Source organism: Corythoichthys intestinalis, chromosome 18 (assembly GCF_030265065.1).
Source record: "Corythoichthys intestinalis isolate RoL2023-P3 chromosome 18, ASM3026506v1, whole genome shotgun sequence".
NCBI classification, from domain to species: domain Eukaryota; kingdom Metazoa; phylum Chordata; class Actinopteri; order Syngnathiformes; family Syngnathidae; genus Corythoichthys; species Corythoichthys intestinalis.
Window position 1 is genome coordinate 12,994,447 of NC_080412.1, and position 18,038 is coordinate 13,012,484.

The 18,038-nt window shown below is 41.9% G+C and overlaps 1 protein-coding gene across 3 annotated transcripts in view; it reads right to left on the reverse strand.

Moving 5' to 3' along the window:
- The window catches only part of stard13a (StAR related lipid transfer domain containing 13a), a 38,122-nt gene extending 23,911 nt beyond the window's left edge, over nt 1–14,211 (reverse strand). The window contains exons 1-4 of one of the 3 annotated variants that reach the window (XM_057820705.1): nt 2,582–2,608; nt 2,446–2,499; nt 1,834–1,875; nt 1,151–1,530 (exon numbers count right to left, since the gene is read on the reverse strand). In XM_057820705.1, coding sequence (XP_057676688.1) covers nt 1,151–1,274 — 124 coding nt within the window. In that variant the 5' untranslated portion in view covers nt 1,275–1,530; nt 1,834–1,875; nt 2,446–2,499; nt 2,582–2,608. Of the gene's footprint in view, nt 1–1,150; nt 1,626–1,833; nt 1,876–2,445; nt 2,500–2,581; nt 2,609–14,146 lie in introns of those variants that run through there. The other 2 variants (XM_057820706.1, XM_057820707.1) reach the window with 2 other exon arrangements.
- Nucleotides 14,212–18,038: the final 3,827 nt, after the last annotated feature.

Below are 18,038 nucleotides of genomic sequence, written 5' to 3' on the forward strand. Positions count from 1 at the left end.
TGCTATTTTATATCAACTTTAGGGTGTTATTTTCTGTGATTTTGAACATTGTATTAATGTATGTAATTTATTTTAAATATACATATATATACAAATATGAAAAATAAAGATTATGTGGACATGACATTTGGAGTCATATAGCCCACACATGTGGTATAGTGCAGTGATCCATCGCTACTTCGCGCTTCAAACTTCGCGCCCTTAATCCATCGCGGATTTTTCTTCAATTAAAAAAATATACAGATGAGCTGTTTGAACTTGCCAGAGAAGCGGACTTCAAAGCACCGCATGCGTCAATCATTGTTTAACTTTTTAAACAATTGCCGTGGCAACTCATTGTGTGTAAGTGAGCAGCTTGAGTGGATTTGAGTGGACTCACTCAATGAAGCATTTAATAAAGCCTATCATTTTTCTGCTTTATTCTTGTTTAAAAATAATTCAGTGGGACAGTTACCCGTTTAAAAATTAACATAATTATTACATTTGAATTGCTTAAAAAACTATTTATTAAAAAAATATATATATATACTTAAACGTTATTTCTGTTGTACTTTGGAGAAAAAAAGTGAAAAAACATGTCTTATACATATGTACAGTATATACCCCTTTCCGAAGCAAATTTGAATAATTACATTGAAAAAAAAAATGGGGGGGGGATTCTTTGCAGTTTTTGCACTTATCGCGGCGGGTTCTGGGACCCATTAACCGCGAAAAACAAGGGATCACTTGCATACCAAATGTGGTATGTTATACAAGGACTGTATGTATGTGGATGCCATGCTGTCTTTATTTTCATATGACAAAAAAAGTAACTTTCCCTATAAAAGAGTTAAAAAGAAGTTACTGAGCATATCAATAATATCAACCTGAAGCATGCCCCCTATCCACTCTCTGACACCCTAAACTTGGTGCATTGGCGCGCACGAGGAATAGTTGACACCGTCACACGCATGCGCTCCCCCGGGACCGCACATGCTGACGAGTTGGCATCTGAAACCCGGGATGACCCCCCATACCCACATGCTAAATGTGACATTGACCTTCCCGAAATACACGCGCACACCACAACAACTTGACTGCAAAGGTGACGTCACACACTAATCTGCCAATCAAACGGAAAAAAAAAAACTAAAATGGAGCCAAGGCTGACCTGCCAGACGCCTTTCGCGCACATTCCTCCAGAGCAGATCCCACGCCTTGGCCGTGGACTCCCTCAGCTGCTCGCTGATGGACCTCCGCAGCTGCAGCGTGGCCGTCCTCCGCGGGCTCGTCATGGCTCAATCATCCCGGTCCCGAGACCAGACGGTCCCCACCACCCCTCCTCGAGTCGTCCTCCCGAAAACGGTCCGTGCCGCAGTGAGCGTCCTCCGCCGTTGCGTCACCGCTCCTCCGCAGTCCGACAGTCCGGACTATGACTTGGTCCTCGCAACTGAAAGTCCGCTCGATCACGCTGGAGGAGGGGGTCTCTTACGTCCGCGTGCACGCGTCTTGAAACGTTCAACTTCGTTGTTTTGCGCGTCTGCGAGGGATCTGGACGTGTGACAAGAACAGCCAGATGTGAATGAGAGGCGCCCGGCGTCCCCATGCACGCACTGGCATGGTCTCTCTGGCTTACACACTTTTGCTTGAACACAAACACACCGTCTCTCTCTCTCTCTCTCTCTCTCTCTCTCTCTCTCTCTCTCTCTCTCTCTCTCTCTCTCTCTCTCTCTCTCTCTCTCTCTCTCTCTCTCTCTCTCTCTCTCTCACACACACACACACACACATACACGCCAACGCACGCACACAGACAAAGCAAATACCCAGTCATAATACAGTGGAACCTCTACTTACGAAATGTATTTGTTCTGGAAGTAGTTTCGTAACTTGAACATTCTGTAAGTAGAGACGTGTTTTCAATTTAAATGCCATAATCCGTTTCAAACCCCCCAAAATTCAGACATATTTTTTTTATAACGCATACAAATGCATCAAAACATGTAACAAATACATGTTACAATTACAACCCCTAGCAACAAGTATGGAATCACCAGTCACGGACGAACACTCACTCAGAAATTTTATCATGTAGAACAAAGCTTGAAAAAAAAAAATGAATTAGCTTCAAAGTGCAACTCTTTAGCATTCAGAAACAATAAAAGAAATGAATAAAAAAACATTGTGGTGGTCAGTATACGTATTACTTTCATGGAGCAAGTGCAGGGAAGAATAGAATAGAATAGAATAGAATAGAATAGAATAGAATAGAATAGAATAGAATAGAATAGAATAGAATAGAATAGAATAGAATAGAATAGAATAGAATAGAATAGAATAGAATGCCTTTATTGTCATTACACAAAGTGTCATGAGATTTATAAATATAGAATAAAAAGTATGTACACAATAAGACAAAATATAAAAAGACTTGTAATAGTGATACTCTTGCAGTTTAGGTAACTTGACCTGTGATAGCAGCATTCAGTCATAAATACTGGTTATATATGGAATCACTCCATTCTGAGGGAAAAAAATATGGAATCATGAGAAACAAACAAAGAAATAACAATTAAAACACATCTCTAGTATTTAGCAGCACCACCTCTGGCTTTTATGACAGCTTGCAGTCTCTGAGGCTTGGACTTGATGAGTATTCTTTATCTATTTGGTGCCAACTCCCTTTGGTTGCAGTTGCCAGATCATCCTTGCACGTCGGAGCCCTGCTGTGGACCTTTTTTTTTTTTCAATTTCCACCACATGTTTTCAATAGGGTTTAGATCTGGGCTATTTGCAGGCCATGACATTAACTGCATGAGTCTTTCTCCAAGGAATGCTTTAACAGTTTTAGCTCTGGGATAAGAAAGCTGTCTAAAATTTCAATGTAAACTTGTGCATTTGTTGAAGATTTAACCACAGCCATCTCCCCAGTGCCTTCGCCTGACATGCAGCATATCATCAAGGACTGAGGGAATTTTGATGTTTTCTTCAGGCAGTCATCTTTGTAAATCTCACTGGAACAGCACCCAAAAAAGTTCCAGCATCATCACCTTCACAAGCGCTGCATATTCTGGGAACGAGAATAGGCATAAGGTGCGCATTTCGAGCAGAGGACGGCCACCCGTTTAAATGTATACGTCCAGGGACCCTTGCTACGCCTCTGACCATGTTTCACCCATAAAATCCCCCCAAAATCCAGCTGTGGCTATTCACATCTGTGTCTTGACACTCAACGATACATGCTTCATTGAGTTTTTGGATCCAAACAAGGTAAGTACGCGATAATATCTCGTTAAAATCATGCCGTCTTTAATTATGCTCTCGCATGCTCTCACCTCCAGTTCGGGTTTTGCTGTTTGATCTTTTTTTTTTTTTTTTTTTTTTTTTTAAATGCCCTCCTGTTCAAAATTGTTCTTCCGCCAGAAAATTGAGATTTTAATCATTCCAATGATGTATCACACATGCATATAGGACAATTTTGAAATTTGGCCAAATTGGGGTTCTCAGAGTGGAACTTCAAGTCACCTGAATGTTTTCCACCATGTACAAACGACAATACACTCGAACCGCTGGTCGCCCTACCCAAGATGGCCACCAACTATGCATGCCGCTGTAAAAAAAGGAGTACTTCATTCTTCTTCTGGCCAAGATGCACCCTCCCGCTAAAATGTTCGTCACAACTAGATGTACAATTCATTTAAAGCGGGAAGGTGGCAGCGAATGAACGTTCATTCATACGTTCGATATCACACCCGTGCACATTCTCTCACGCATTATTGAATTGGTTGTCAATCGCCGATGTTAGCAGCCAGCTATTGACAGAGATAGACGTCCAATCCATTTGAGGTGAGGTTGGAATTTGTTCCATGGTTGCTACCCTCCCAGTTCAAACGGATTGGACTTCTACTAGTGATAAACTCATTTCAGGTCACAGCAGAAGGATGAACTCACAAAAACTCACCTAAGCACACTCTCATATACTGTAAACACAAATGCTCTGTCACTCTGTTACAAACACACGCCGATGAACGTTCTTATACCCTATCTTACAAAAATGCTCTCACATATGTACACTTTCTCTCTCATACATACACACGCCATCGCTCTCTTATGTGCTCACGCGCATCCACCCACTCACGCAAACAAGAACCTCTTTCAATTCCACACACACACACACACACACACACTCACAAACACACATATTCATTGACAGGAAAGTCCTTCTTTAGGAAATTCAAGAGGGGGTTAAGGGGGGGGGGGTATGTCAGTGCGGGTCAATCCAAACCACTCAGCCCATCACGAACTTCTTGTGTGATATTCCGACATCTGCACAGAATTCTCGGTTGGAATGTCACTGCCTACGAGAGCAACGGAGGCATCGGCGACAGCAACAAAACACACTGACAGGCTGTCAACTAGATGCCAAAGCAACAGGTGGAGCTATAAATGCCTGAATGTGAAGCCATTTTTAGTCACTTTTTTTAAAAAAAAATAAAAATAAATGACAAAAACCAGAGGATCTGAGACTAAAAATATCGGGTTTTGCATTAGTAACAGTTTGAATGTGCCACATGACAGTTTAGCATAGTGCCATTGTCGTTCTTTCTATAGTGTTATTTATTCAGAGAAAGCTGCTGGTCAGAAAGGGTTCTGGCACATCGATCAGGACTAATCTTGGCCCATTCTTCTCTACAAAACTGCTGTAGTTCAGTCAGAGTACTGGAATGTCTGGCATGAATCGCTGTCTTTAGGTCATGCCATAGCATCTCAATGGGGTTCAAGTCTGGACTTTAACTAGGCCACTCCAGAACGTGTATTTTGTTCTTCTGAAACCATTCTGAAGTTGATTTACATATGTGTTTTTGATCATTGTCTTGTTGCAGCATTCGTCCTCTTTTTAGCTTTAACTCTCTGACAGACGGCCTCAGGTTTTCTTGCAAAACTTGTTGATAAACTTTTGAATTTATTCTTCCATTAATTATTGCATGTTGTCCAAGCCCTGAGGCAGCAAAACAGCCCCAAATCATGATGCTCCCTCCACCATGCTTCACGGTGGGGATGAGGTGTTGATGTTGGTGAGCTGTTCCATTTTTCCTCACACATGACGTTGTGTGTTACTCCTAAACAATTCAAATTTTGTTTCATCAGTCCACAAACTATGTTGCTAAAACGTCTGTGGAGTGTCCAAGTCCCTTTTTGAGAACATTTAATGAGCAAGTTTTTTTAGACAGCAGTGGCTTCCTCCGTGGAGTCCTCCCATGAACACCATTCTTGGCCATAGTTTTACATATAGTTTATGTGTGCACAAAGATATTGGACTTTATACAAATTAACAATCCTTTTTTTTTTTTTTTTTTTTTTTTAAACCTGTCCCGGATAGTCTGAACAGTTTTAATGTTTCACATTGAGAGTCTGACATACTCCCATTGTGATCATTCAACATACCTTGTTTATTATGACAAAGCAGCGAACAGGAAGGGTTTATGGGGGACAGAAGAAAAGAAACACAAGAGAAGAAAGAAAAGAAACACAAATTACAAGAAGAAATACATTGAACGTCGAGACTAACTACTAATATGTTGATGCTATCTTCAGCTAGATGTATTTCCTGTTGACACCATGGGGGGGGCCTGTTGACCAGGGAAAGAGGGGGACAGGGGGGTCTATAAGCTAAGTGATTGAAAGGGGTAGAGTGTACACAAATTAGCTCTGTGATCTAGAACCCAGTAATCGTGTGAATCCTTTGTGACTCTACCCAACCCCATCGCAAATCCCGGCACCAGGACCCCCAACCCGAGCGTGCCCATCACATTCTGCCGCACGCGAGCCCCACCAGGCGCGCGACAGCCACGCAGACGGGCAGAGACGCCACGTGGGCGCCAACCCAGGACCCTGACCCCCACGAGCCATCGCCCCCCCCCCGGGATCCAGGGTGGTCCCCGGGCCACCCGTGCATCCATCAACCGGCCCTCAGGGATGGCAAGAAGGGACGCACCACCAATCCCCACGCCCACCCCACCCCCGTATTACTGTGGCTGCCAGATTCCCGGCTGGCAGCCATTACCCAGCACCGTGATGGGATTGTGAGGGGAGGGTAGTGCTATATATGCATTTAAATAGGAGAGCTTGGCTTGGGGCAGTGGGACCGCAGCATGGAATTTCTACCCAGCCGCCCGTCCCACCACCCTTTGCCGGAGCTCTCCTGTGGAGTATGATGTGTGTGGTGCGTTAAAAAAAGGTGTAGTGATGGCGGGGCCTGTTTGAGGAGGTAACCGTGAGGCACCCGCCCCCCAACAGGTTCAACCATCCCATAACCTTGGTGTGTGATGCATTAAAAACAGGGGGAAGCCGGGCCGGGACTGTATGGCCCCGTCCCAACTCTTTCCGGAGAAATGTATGAGTATGTAAGTGCCAGGGTGAAAGATATTTATAGTGCCGGAGTGAGAAGTGCGTGAGTTAAGAGGCAGGCTCCCGTGGGCGTGGCCCCGTCCACGGGAACCACCGGCTGCAGGGCGGGAAAAGCGCCAGGGCCCCGATAATCCCCCGCCCCAAACCCCCCACGGCACACCCGCAATCGCCCACCCCTCACCCCGCTGCCCGAGCAGGCGCTACGCCAAGCGCCGGAGACCAGGGGACGTCCACCCCACCAGCAAGCAACAGCAAGCCCCACCCAAGGCCCCGCGGGCCCCAAGAGGCCCCGTCGACGATCCCGCTGGCAGGAGGGCAGCGGCAGCCGCCGCGGTCCAGAGACGCACAAATTAACAATCCTTGATTGCAGGTCTTCAGACAATTATTTTGACCGAGCCATGATGCACATCAGACAATGCTTCTCATCAAGACAGTTCTTACCAGGTGTGTGTTTGATAGTGGGCAGGGCAGCTATAAACCACCCATACGTGATTGAGCAAACACCTGACTTAAATTCTTTGGTAAAAATTGGTTTCAATTGCTCTTTAAGTCTCCTTAAGCAGAGGGTTCACTTACTTATTTTCCTCCCTTCTGTTATTTTTTACATTTTATCCTCATTTTTAAAATATGAAAATCTGATGCAGAAATGTGAGAAATTCCAAAAGGTTCAGATACTTTTTCATACCGCTGTATATGGTATCTAATACAAGTAGTATTGCTGTCCACTCTGCTGAGAGGGCACCATTAGGGGCGGGGATACTGAGTAACCGAAATAGAGGAAGAGAGAAGATACACGTAGTCCCCGGGTTACGAACGAGTTTTGTTCCTACCCTGGCGATGTAACCAGAATTTCCGCGTGAGACTGAATTAACCCTTTAATTCCCTCTAATTCTCAAAATAACTAACCAAAAAGTGTTGTATTTTGTTTAAAGATGGATGATACACTGCCCTAAGGTGGCAGCGTTGGGCCCGGCTGGACTATCGCCCTGTATGACTCGGACGTCTGACATTGATAAAGGGTAGCTGCGCTCTAGTTTGGCCCACATCAGGCTATAAGTTGTTTCAGCTAATATATGATTGTGTATGCATTTGTAATTAACTGTAGAGTTACAGCATGTCGAATTCTGTGTGAGCGATTTGCTATGAGAATTGTAAATACGTTAGCATTCGTAGCAGTTTAGCTAGCAGACTCTTTTAGGAAAATTAGGCTAATTTAATCTACTAAATTTACTTATTGATCAGACTGGATGGACGTTTGAACACCAATTGTTTTGTGTCAAGTGTTTTATTGTTAAAATATGTGTCGTTTTTAACTTAAGTGTACAGATGTGTGTTACAGCTTTACAAATCGTCAAAAGTGGAGGAAGTAAAAAGCTTCAAATAGCACAATTGCCTTGTTTGCCAAGATAAACAGTTTCACCTTTAGTGAGGACAGAACACGTCATATTAATAAAGTAAAGTAAAAAATAAGATACTGTGAGGTATAATAAGGTACTGTTTATGTGACAAAAAAAAAACAACTGGAGACAAAATAGCGGACGAGACTCCGGCGTCATAAAGTCGAAATAATGTAAGTCGAGTACGTCGTAACCCGAGGACTACCTGTATAGGACAGTTAAAGGTGTGTGTATGTTGAGTGCTCAAACAATGTTAGTAATGTGTAGTGGAGAACCCAGTATTAGAACAAATCACCTGTGAGGATTAATCGACATTGACATTGATAGATATCCAATCTTTATCCCTCTGCTGAGAATTGAAATTTTTGTCTCTAGTAGATGTCCAATCCATTTAAAGTGGGAGATGTTAGTTCACTGTTGACCCTCCTAGTTCAAATGCATTGGACATCTATCGCCTTCTATGGCAGTAAATGAGTTAACTTATTAAGTGTTCAGTCTCGTTTGAAATTTGTGGAGTTGACTCGGACATTTTTCTGCTTCATGGCATTTTTAGCATTGTTCGTCAGTTTGGTAATTAAAATGGACAAAAGTGCCCTAAAATGTCTGTTTCAAATCCTTTCATTGATTGTTCAGGTATGGCTATGAAATACTTTTTTGTGGCTTTACTTATAATCAACATGCCTTCCAAATTCCAAGTTGCTCTTGCATGTCAAATTCAGACATGAAGACTAATTTGGTGGATCTCATTCAGAGCATTTGCAAGAATCCATCCAGGAATGTCAGGACCACTCCTCAGCTGCTTCCCAACACACTCACAGGCCATCAGACGTCCCGTCCTGAGGTGTCCAATTCTATGTTGGCACGTCTGCAAAATCCTGCCGTAACTCTGATACCAAGCCAGCGTTCTTTGAGTTCCTCACCCAGGATGCACTACACAAGAACTTTGTTATTGCTCTCTGTGTGGCTAAGAATTATGTTCCAATACTTTAATCCAGTTGCATGTGTGTTGTTGTATTTGCGACAAGGACAGATAGCAGCTGCATGTGCTCACATGAGTGCAGGTTACCGAGTTCATAATCATCATCATTATTACTTCTACATTCATATGATCGAAGAAATCCGATCCAGGCCACTTCTTTTTATCGGAAAGAACTGCATGTCTGCAGCCTGTTCTTCTTCCCTGCTGGCTTGTGTCTATTTTGGGCACCGCTCACCCAGCGCATTCGTCTCACACACACAAGATGGATGCGTCGTGTGCACCGAGTGGAAAATATCTACATTAAATTCAAGGACCAGATGCGGATAACCTTGACCTACATTCCTAATACAAACACAGCCACGTACACGCACATTTGCTTATTTAACTCACTGGCTGCCATTGATGGTGCTAGATTGGACGTTTAGCACCGTCAATGGCACTGAAAAATGATCTATCGTGTCAGTACATATGCGGGTGTACAGTATAGTGTGTATATCTAGAAGATACAGTATATCATGACTTGTGGGTGGTTGTTGAGGTTTTGGCAGACTGACAAGCTGTAAATCGAGAGAGACATTCCTCAAAATCCACTTTTATCCTATAGAAGGAATGCAAACAATCTGACAAAATCAAAGCACAACACACACACCTTGGAGATTCAAATAAGTTGTTGACTTTAAATTGATCACTTGAAACCAAAAGGGTTAACTTCCTATGTCTTTTTTAGGCATGAATTTTTGTGAGTCTATGTTGTCTATGTTTTCAAGGTTGATTTTTTGAATTTTCAAAATTTTTGCTCAAGCCCTAACTCGTCAAATTAATGTAGCTGTTCACTACAACGACCACCCAGTGTTGGCTGGTGATGAAAAATTTGGAGGGGCGCACTTGTAGGCAGTACTATACGGTGGTTGAGATACAGTGGGGCAAATAAGTATTTAGTCAAACAATAATTGTGCAAGTTCTCTCACTTGAAAATATTAGAGAGGCCTGTAATTGTCAACATGGGTAAAACTCAACCATGAGAGACAGAATGTGGGGGAAAAAAAACAGAAAATCACATTGTTTGATTTTTAAAGAATTTATGTGCAAATCATGGTGGAAAATAAGTATTTGGCCAATACCAAAAGTTCATCTCAGTACTTTGTTATGTACCCTTTGTTGGCAATAACGGAGGCCAAACGTTTTCTGTAACTCTTCACAAGCTTCTCACACACTGTTGCTGGTATTTTGGCCCATTCCTCCATGCAGATCTCCTCTAGAGCAGTGATGTTTTGGGGCTGTCGTTGGGCAACACGGACTTTCAACTCCCTCTACAGATTTTCGATGGGGTTGAGATCTGGAGACTGGCTAGGCCACTCTAGGACCTTGAAATGCTTCTTACGAAGCCACTCCGTTGTTGCCCTGGCTGTGTGTTTGGGATCATTGTTATGCTGAAAGACCCAGCCACGTCTCATCTTCAATGCCCTTGCTGATGGAAGGAGATTTTCACTCAAAATCTGTCGATACATGGCCCCATTCATTCTTTCCTTTACACAGATCAGTCGTCCTGGTCCCTTTGCAGAAAAACAGCTCCAAAGCATGATGTTTCCACCCCCATGCTTCACAGTGGGTATGGGGTTCTTTGGATGCAATTCAGTATTCTTTCTCCTCCAAACATGAGAACCTCTGTTTCTACCAAAAAGTTCTATTTTGGTTTCATCTGACCATAACACATTCTCCCAGTCCTCTTCTGGATCATCCAAATGCTTTCTCGCGAACCGCAGACGGGCCTGGATGTGTAATTTCTTCAGCAGGGGGACACGTCTGGCAGTGCAGGATTTGAGTCCCTGGCGGCGCATTGTGTTACTGATAGTAGCCTTTGTTACTGTCGTCCCAGCTCTCTGTAGGTCATTCACTAGGTCCCCCCATGTGGTTCTGGGATTTTTGCTCACCGTTCTTGTTATCATTTTGATGCCACGGGGTGAGATCTTACATGGAGCCCTAGATCGAGGGAGATTATGAGTGGTCTTGTATGTCTTCCATTTTCTAATAATTTCTCCCACAGTTGATTTCTTTACACCAAGTGTTTTGGCTTTTGCAGATTCAGTTTTCCCAGCCTGGTGCAGGTCTACAGTTTTGTCTCTGGTGTCCTTCGACAGCTCTTTAGTCTTGGCCATAGTGGAGTTTGGAGTGTGACTGACTGAGGTTGTGGACAGATGTCTTTTATACAGATAATGAGTTAAAACAGGTGCCATTAATACAGGTAACGAGTGGAGCCTCATTAGACCTCGTTAGAAGAAGTTAGACCTCTTTGACAGCCAGAAATCTTGCTTGTTCTTAGGTGACCAAATACTTATTTTCCACTCTAATTTGGAAAGAAATCCTTTAAAAATCAAACAATGTGATTTTCTGTTTTTTTTTTCTTCCCACATTCTGTCTCTCGTGCTTGAGGTTTACCCATGTTGACAATTACACGCCTCTCTAATCTTTTCAAGTAGGAGAACTTGCACAACTGGTGGTTGACTAAATACTTATTTGTCCCACTGTATGTCAGGCAAATTGCATATTGGAACAGCATTGCAAAAAGAAAACTAAATATTGCCTCAAAATGAACACACAAAGACGACAATGGAAGCAGATTATTAGAACGGAAATAGACATAAAGACAACGACTACCGCCGCACACATATTCACGAAAAAATAGCTCACATACACCTGACTGGCGAAGGTTATCCGCCAAATGTCGTACAATGATCTCTGCATGATACCTACTTCTGAAAAATCGATTGCAGGAAATGAACAAAACCCATTTAATTTACAGAAATTTTCTCACTATAGTGCGCACCTGACTATAAGCCGCCACCCACCAAATTTGACACAAAAACGGCATTTGCTCATTGATAAGCCGCAGCTGTCCTCAGTATATTATGGGATATTTCCACCAAAATATATCAACCGATAACACTTTTTTGACAGCAGCATCATAAGACTGTCATAAGAAAAAATGAACCAACATGAAGCTTTAAACCAATTGGCTGGACAGCTTCATTGCTTCAAGGTGCTTCATTTGGCCATCACTGTTCTCTTGGGGAAAACAATCAACCTCTGCTGCCACCTGCTGTCAACACTGTTGTCATCCAACATGCCTCCTAGCATGCATTGCAGTGCTACAGATGTAAATAACAATAAAAAATCATGTTTGTGCTAATTATTTCTTCAGTTACTGTTCCAGTTGTTTCAATTAATTTATAGTAATGGAATTTGGTAACACTTTATTTGACAGTGGCACCATTAGACGGTCATGTCATAAGACCATCATAATTATGACATGACACTGCCGGACCAAATGTGGAGGCAGGCCGGATCCGGCCCGCGGGCCGTAGTTTGGGGACCACTGGGCCAGACCATCTCTAACATTCATTCAAGCCATTGTTTGTGAAGCTGTTTTTTGTGTGTCTACTCATAATGGATGTGCTCACCAAATCTTCCACATGTTTTGTTCTTACCTTGTGGAACTAACTTTGCAAACTTACATTTAAAGCACTTGAGTCCTCAGTTGTCCGAATAAATTGTTTTTGATCTAGCACAAGTAGAATGCAGATCACAAAAACCAAAAAGCGCAACTTCCCCAGCCCACTAGACGTGATTATTTGGAATTTATGGGGCTCTCCGGTGTAAAGCCTTGTCGATTTATGAGCTAGTTGAGGTTAGCACACTGACTAGCTCAGCGTAAATGAGTCGGGAAAATAAACCTCAAATACAAACCTTTTAAAGAAGTTTTTCGGCGGTCCAATGAGGTTTCCGCCCCAGGGTGGATGCCAGACAAACGGATTTCAATAACGAGCGAAACATGCTAACCATTATTTTTAATTAATTCGCCACATTGTCAATGCAATCGACTGCATGCCTGCTCACAACACTCTACTATAAGAAATTCTGTTTATATGTACTGAACTTTACTGATAGGAGAACTTTACTGGCGAAAATATAATTTGAAAATCTACTTTACAAATCTGACCTAATAATAATAGACCCTTATGAGGCACTTATTTAACTCATTGGCTTCCGTCTAGCGCCATCACTGACACTCAAACTTTAAAGCTCCATTTTAAAAGGCAAAACAATCCTAAATAAAGGTGAACTAGTCTCTGCAACTAGTTTTGAGGCAAGCACTGTAAGGCGTTTGTTCAGGAAATGAACACTCTGCCTTGTTTGGGCCAATCGGGGACTCCCAAAGGCTGATAGCGTCACATATAGACCCCCTTTGTGGACACAAACACACACAGAATAAACACACCCTTCTTCTTGTCCCTCCTCATTTCCCAAACTCGTCATGCTGGCCACTTTGGGTCGCAACAGTACAGATATTTCCTGTGTGCTGCCTGCATTCCAGCATACATGCTACTAAGGGGCTATTTATACCCTCATAGAGAGTGGGGGTGAGAGTCTTTTACATGTAACACTCTCTCACATCTTTCAGCGGAGACGGTTACATTGAAATATTGATAAGGTTTTCCAGCAAGTCAGTCATAAGTGGGTTGCTGCAACTTCACAAAATTCACCAGCAATACTATTTAAACCAATTCCTTTAAAAAAACAAAAAAAAGCTCTCCATGTACTGCCATAATGTCACATCAGAATTAAAATACAGAAAGATAAATGGTCCAAAGGATCAACAAGAATTGTGAATATTGTTTGATACTATGAAAAAAATATATTTCTGGAACATTGGGGGAAATACAATATATCTCAAAAGATTTTCAAAACTCTTTTCTGCCCTTTGGCAGAGGTGGGTAGTAACGCGCTACATTTACTCCGTTAAATTCACTTGAGTAACTTTTTGAGAAAAATGTACTTGTAAGAGTAGTTTTACTCAGTCACACTTTTTACTTTTACTTGAGTAGATTTGTGAAGAAGAAATGGTACTCTTATTCCGCTACTTTGGGCTACACTAGTTGTTACATTTTCCCTCTTTATTCTACATATTAGATTTTACTTCCTTTTTTTTCCAAAGACGCCAACAGTGACTCAACCAGTTTCACCAATAAGACATCGCAACAATAATCACACAACTCCATTATACCAATCAGACTCAAGCTTGCCTTTCTATGATCACGTCGGCCTGTTCAATCCTGTTGCGTCTTTGACATGGAACGCTGCCGTCAACATGACTCAAAAGCGCAGATTTTAATCTCTGGCACCGATTGACCACAGAAAACCAGAGGTATGATCCTTTTAGTTTTATAAGAGGAAATATGTTTTCTCCACTAGAGGGCACTCATGCTCTTTGAACGAATAATGCTTCATTTCTGTAGATTTTTTTCGCTCGCTGGAATTCAATGGGTTGTTTTTTTAGTATTTCATTGGCTTAATGTGGTTATGCAATATGTTATAGTGTAACGGGTACTTGCGGGTCCGTTGTGGAGCATGGAAACCTCCCCGCCGATTCCTTCATGTAAGGACGCTAACAGCTGCACCATAGGCTTGTGCTTATTGGCGCAGTGGTTTCCGTCCTCGCCTGCCAAGTGGAAACGTCATGCCGCGTGGGTTCGCGTCCTGACCTGGTCAGAGGTGGGCGGAACGCAAGGCGGCGCTGACACACCGGTTACAATAGTACAGTATAATAATAACAGTTCATATAGATAACTTTGTGCTGAGAAAAAAAATATATCATTGTTTAAAAATAATAATAAAACATCTTACGTAGTAACTTACAATGTTACTCATTACTTGAGTATTCATTTTACCAAATGCCTTTTTATTTGTACTTGAGTACTTTTAGTTGAATAATATCATTTTGAAGTAACGCTACTCTTACTTATGTAACATTTTTGGCTACTCTACCCACCACTGCCTGTTGGTGGTATCATGAACAAGACTCAATAAAGACTATTACAAGGCTCCGTATAATACAACAAATTAAATAAAGTACATATATATTGCCATACGTATTTTATGATTATTGTAGTTTTAAATGATACCAACCTTAATCCTGCTTTCATCTTGGCTTGCCTAAATCGACACTGTTACAGTTTTTCTCAATTGCTTTGGTAGGTTTTTTCAGATCAGACTTGCAATTCTCAAAACTACTTGATCAATCCTCACAACATCGTATCACTAGTGCACACCAAAAAAGCAGTTTCTCATTCGTTTAAGCAAGTTGCAGATGTTTTTGCGCATTCATGCAAATGATTTTGTACAATTCTCTGCTGTTTCATACATTATCAGTTGCATCTGCCATGATGGTCAAAATGGATTATCATGGGTCTCTATTGAATAGTCTCACCACCCACAACATCACCAGGTTGCATAAGCCTTTACATGCAAAATGAATGAACATGTTGGCAGAATATGTCAACATGTGTGTCTGAGCTACTGGTGCAGGATAAATATTGGTCCGATAATTATCGGTCCGATAATAGGAATTATGACGTCATCCCAATAAATTCAATAACATTAATAAAAGGACCGATAATATGTACTGTAATATTTTTGGCACTGTGTCGGTGGATTGGGATGTGTGCGTTTATAAATCTAGCGCTCTCTTTCTGTGACGTCATGCTCAAGTGTGCCGCATGGCTGGCGAGAAACACATCTTAATAAGCCGCTTAAAAGATGACAATCGCTTCGATGGTGTTTTAAAAGAGTATGAGGATGCACTAAGCTGTGAATGAAGCTGCCCATCTAATTCCAAAGCCAATTCCAAAGCCATCTAATAAGCCGGGGTTGTACCATTTAACGAGGCCTTTGAAAAGTTTTACAAAGATGACCGAGGGCTATAGCAATCACAAACAGGATCACAGAAATGATGGCGCTAAACAACCAGCCCTTTTCCCTCGTCGAAGGTTTGTCATTTGGAGCCAGGTTCATCATTCCAAGCCACCACCACTTTTCAGATGAATGTTTACCGGCAAAGTATGATGAGATTGCCACACGCTTCCATACTTCGATCGGCAACCATGCACGGCATGTAGGTTCTCACTCCAGACATACAGTATAGACGTGTAATGTTAGTCCTGTCAGCATGCTTGGAAGGATTTCGTACAATGCAGAGAAGAAACCTCATACTTTATTGAAAATGGGTTCATTCACTGCCGTTTATATTGATTATTATAATCCTTTTTGTTCTACCATATTTTTGTTATGAGGAATGAGTGATACACCTTACTATATAATGTTTGAATTTTACAGTGTTGTTTATAAGTTAGTTAGTTATTGAGAGGCTTTTTTGTTATTGATAGGCTTGCTGTCCTGACTTGTCTCCCAGGTTAAGAAAGTTGTTTCATGGACCAAGACCACAACATTCTCCTCTCCTATAGCACCAAATATTTTTGTCTGATGACAAAGCACAATACCTGTTGGGTTTATGTTTTAGTTCAGTGCTCATTGTTCAGGAAACACATCTTCAGTTATATTGAATAATTGATTGTGATTGACTCAAATTACCGGTATGTTTATTTGGAAAAATAAATATTGGCACTTTATTTGAAGTCAAGACTGTTCTTGTCTTTGTTTTGTTCATTATAATAATGTTCATGTCATTCTGAAAAATCTGGTTAGGTCAAAGGCAAATCTATGTTGAATCCACCACTAGTTTTTTTTAAAAACCTCCAGGTGTTCAAAAACTCGAGTGAATATACATTTTAAAAATTATATATTTATTACCGGATATCGCTACCGGCTTTAAGGAGCAGGAAGTTATCAATATCAGTATCGGTTTCAAAAAATGGATATCGTGCACCCCTAGTCTGAGCATTTTCATTACTTATTTTACGTAACTAATTTAAACTGTCAAAATTTGTAATAGTTTGGGACAATGTGAGTTTCCACCACACCAACATAATCAGGGAATGGTTTGCAACCCATGACAGAATGGTAATAAAGTACCTACCACTATACTCCCCATTCCTCAATCCCATAGAAGAATTTTCCTCCACATGGAAATGGCAAGTGTATGATTGCCAGTCTGCAGTGTGCAGCCTGCAGTGGCATCACAGCAGATGCCTGCAGAGGCTGGGTAAGGCATTCATCCAGATTCTCTCCACGCAAGAGAAGATATCCGTTGTAACGTGGATGAAAATTTGTGGCCAAACAGAAAGGAACGTAAAGATATGTAGAAAGAATGGTTGAATAATCCTGACAGCATATGAAGTTTAGTTGTGCTGATTGTCTTTTGTTCACATTTCTAATTTCGCTTTTATGTTATATTTTTTTATGATACTCAGTGCGGTCTTTTGCTTTCTTTATTGCAATGACGCAGCAAGACTTTTAACAGGAACCAATAGAAGAGAGCACATCACCCCTGTGCTCCAGGCCCTTCACTGGCTTCCAGTTGAGTTTAGAATTAAATTTAAAATCCTCCTTCTTACATTAAAGACCATTAATGGGTTGGGGCCATCTTATCTCACCGATGCTCTGGTCCCGTACCGCCCCAACAGAACACTCCGCTCTCAGAATGCAGGTCTACTGGTAGTTCCCAGGGTTTCTAAAAGTACTGTCGGAGCTATAGCCTTTAGCCACCAAGCCCCTGTTTTATGGAATCAGCTTCCAGCTAATATTAAAGAAGCCGAGACAGTCTGCACATTTAAAATTAGATTAAAAATGTTCCTATTCGACAAAGCTTTTGGTCAGGCTAGTTGAAGTCGGAGTAGACTCACAGTTTAGCCTAAGCTGCACTAGAAGCTATAATGCTGGGGGAAGTACAGCCACTGAGTTCTATCTCCTTTTTCTCACTCTACCTACCACTTGTCTTACTTTATTTCTATTTTCCAAAGTTAATATCTAGTTGTCTAGTCTCTTCATCACTAGTCACCCGATGTCCCCTTTCCACCCTCCCCTCTGGGGAGGGGCTATTTTTCAGCTGCAGCCTCCTGACTGTCCGGACCCCTGGCTAGATGGACTTCCTCGCTGCTACACCCGTCTTATCTGGCTAGATGGACCTCTTCTTGTTCCTTTACTCCACTGCATCTTTACGGACTGTAACTTCCTGTCTATCCGTCCTGGGAGTGGATCTCTCCTGACTGTGGTACTCCCCAAGGTTTCTCATTTTCTCCCAAAGACTCTGGAGTTTTTGGAGTTTTTCCTTGCCGACATGGAGGGTCTAAGGATGGGGGATACCCAGGACTTGAATCTTTGTTGCTTCATTTGCTGTTTCTGATTGTGTATCATATTGCCTCTGCAAAGCCCTTTGAGACAACCTTGTTGTGATCCAGGGCCATACAAATAAAATTGAATTGAATGACATGGTCTGTAAATGTTGCAAAAACAGTAAAAGTGTAAACTGAATCTTGTCCAGTCTC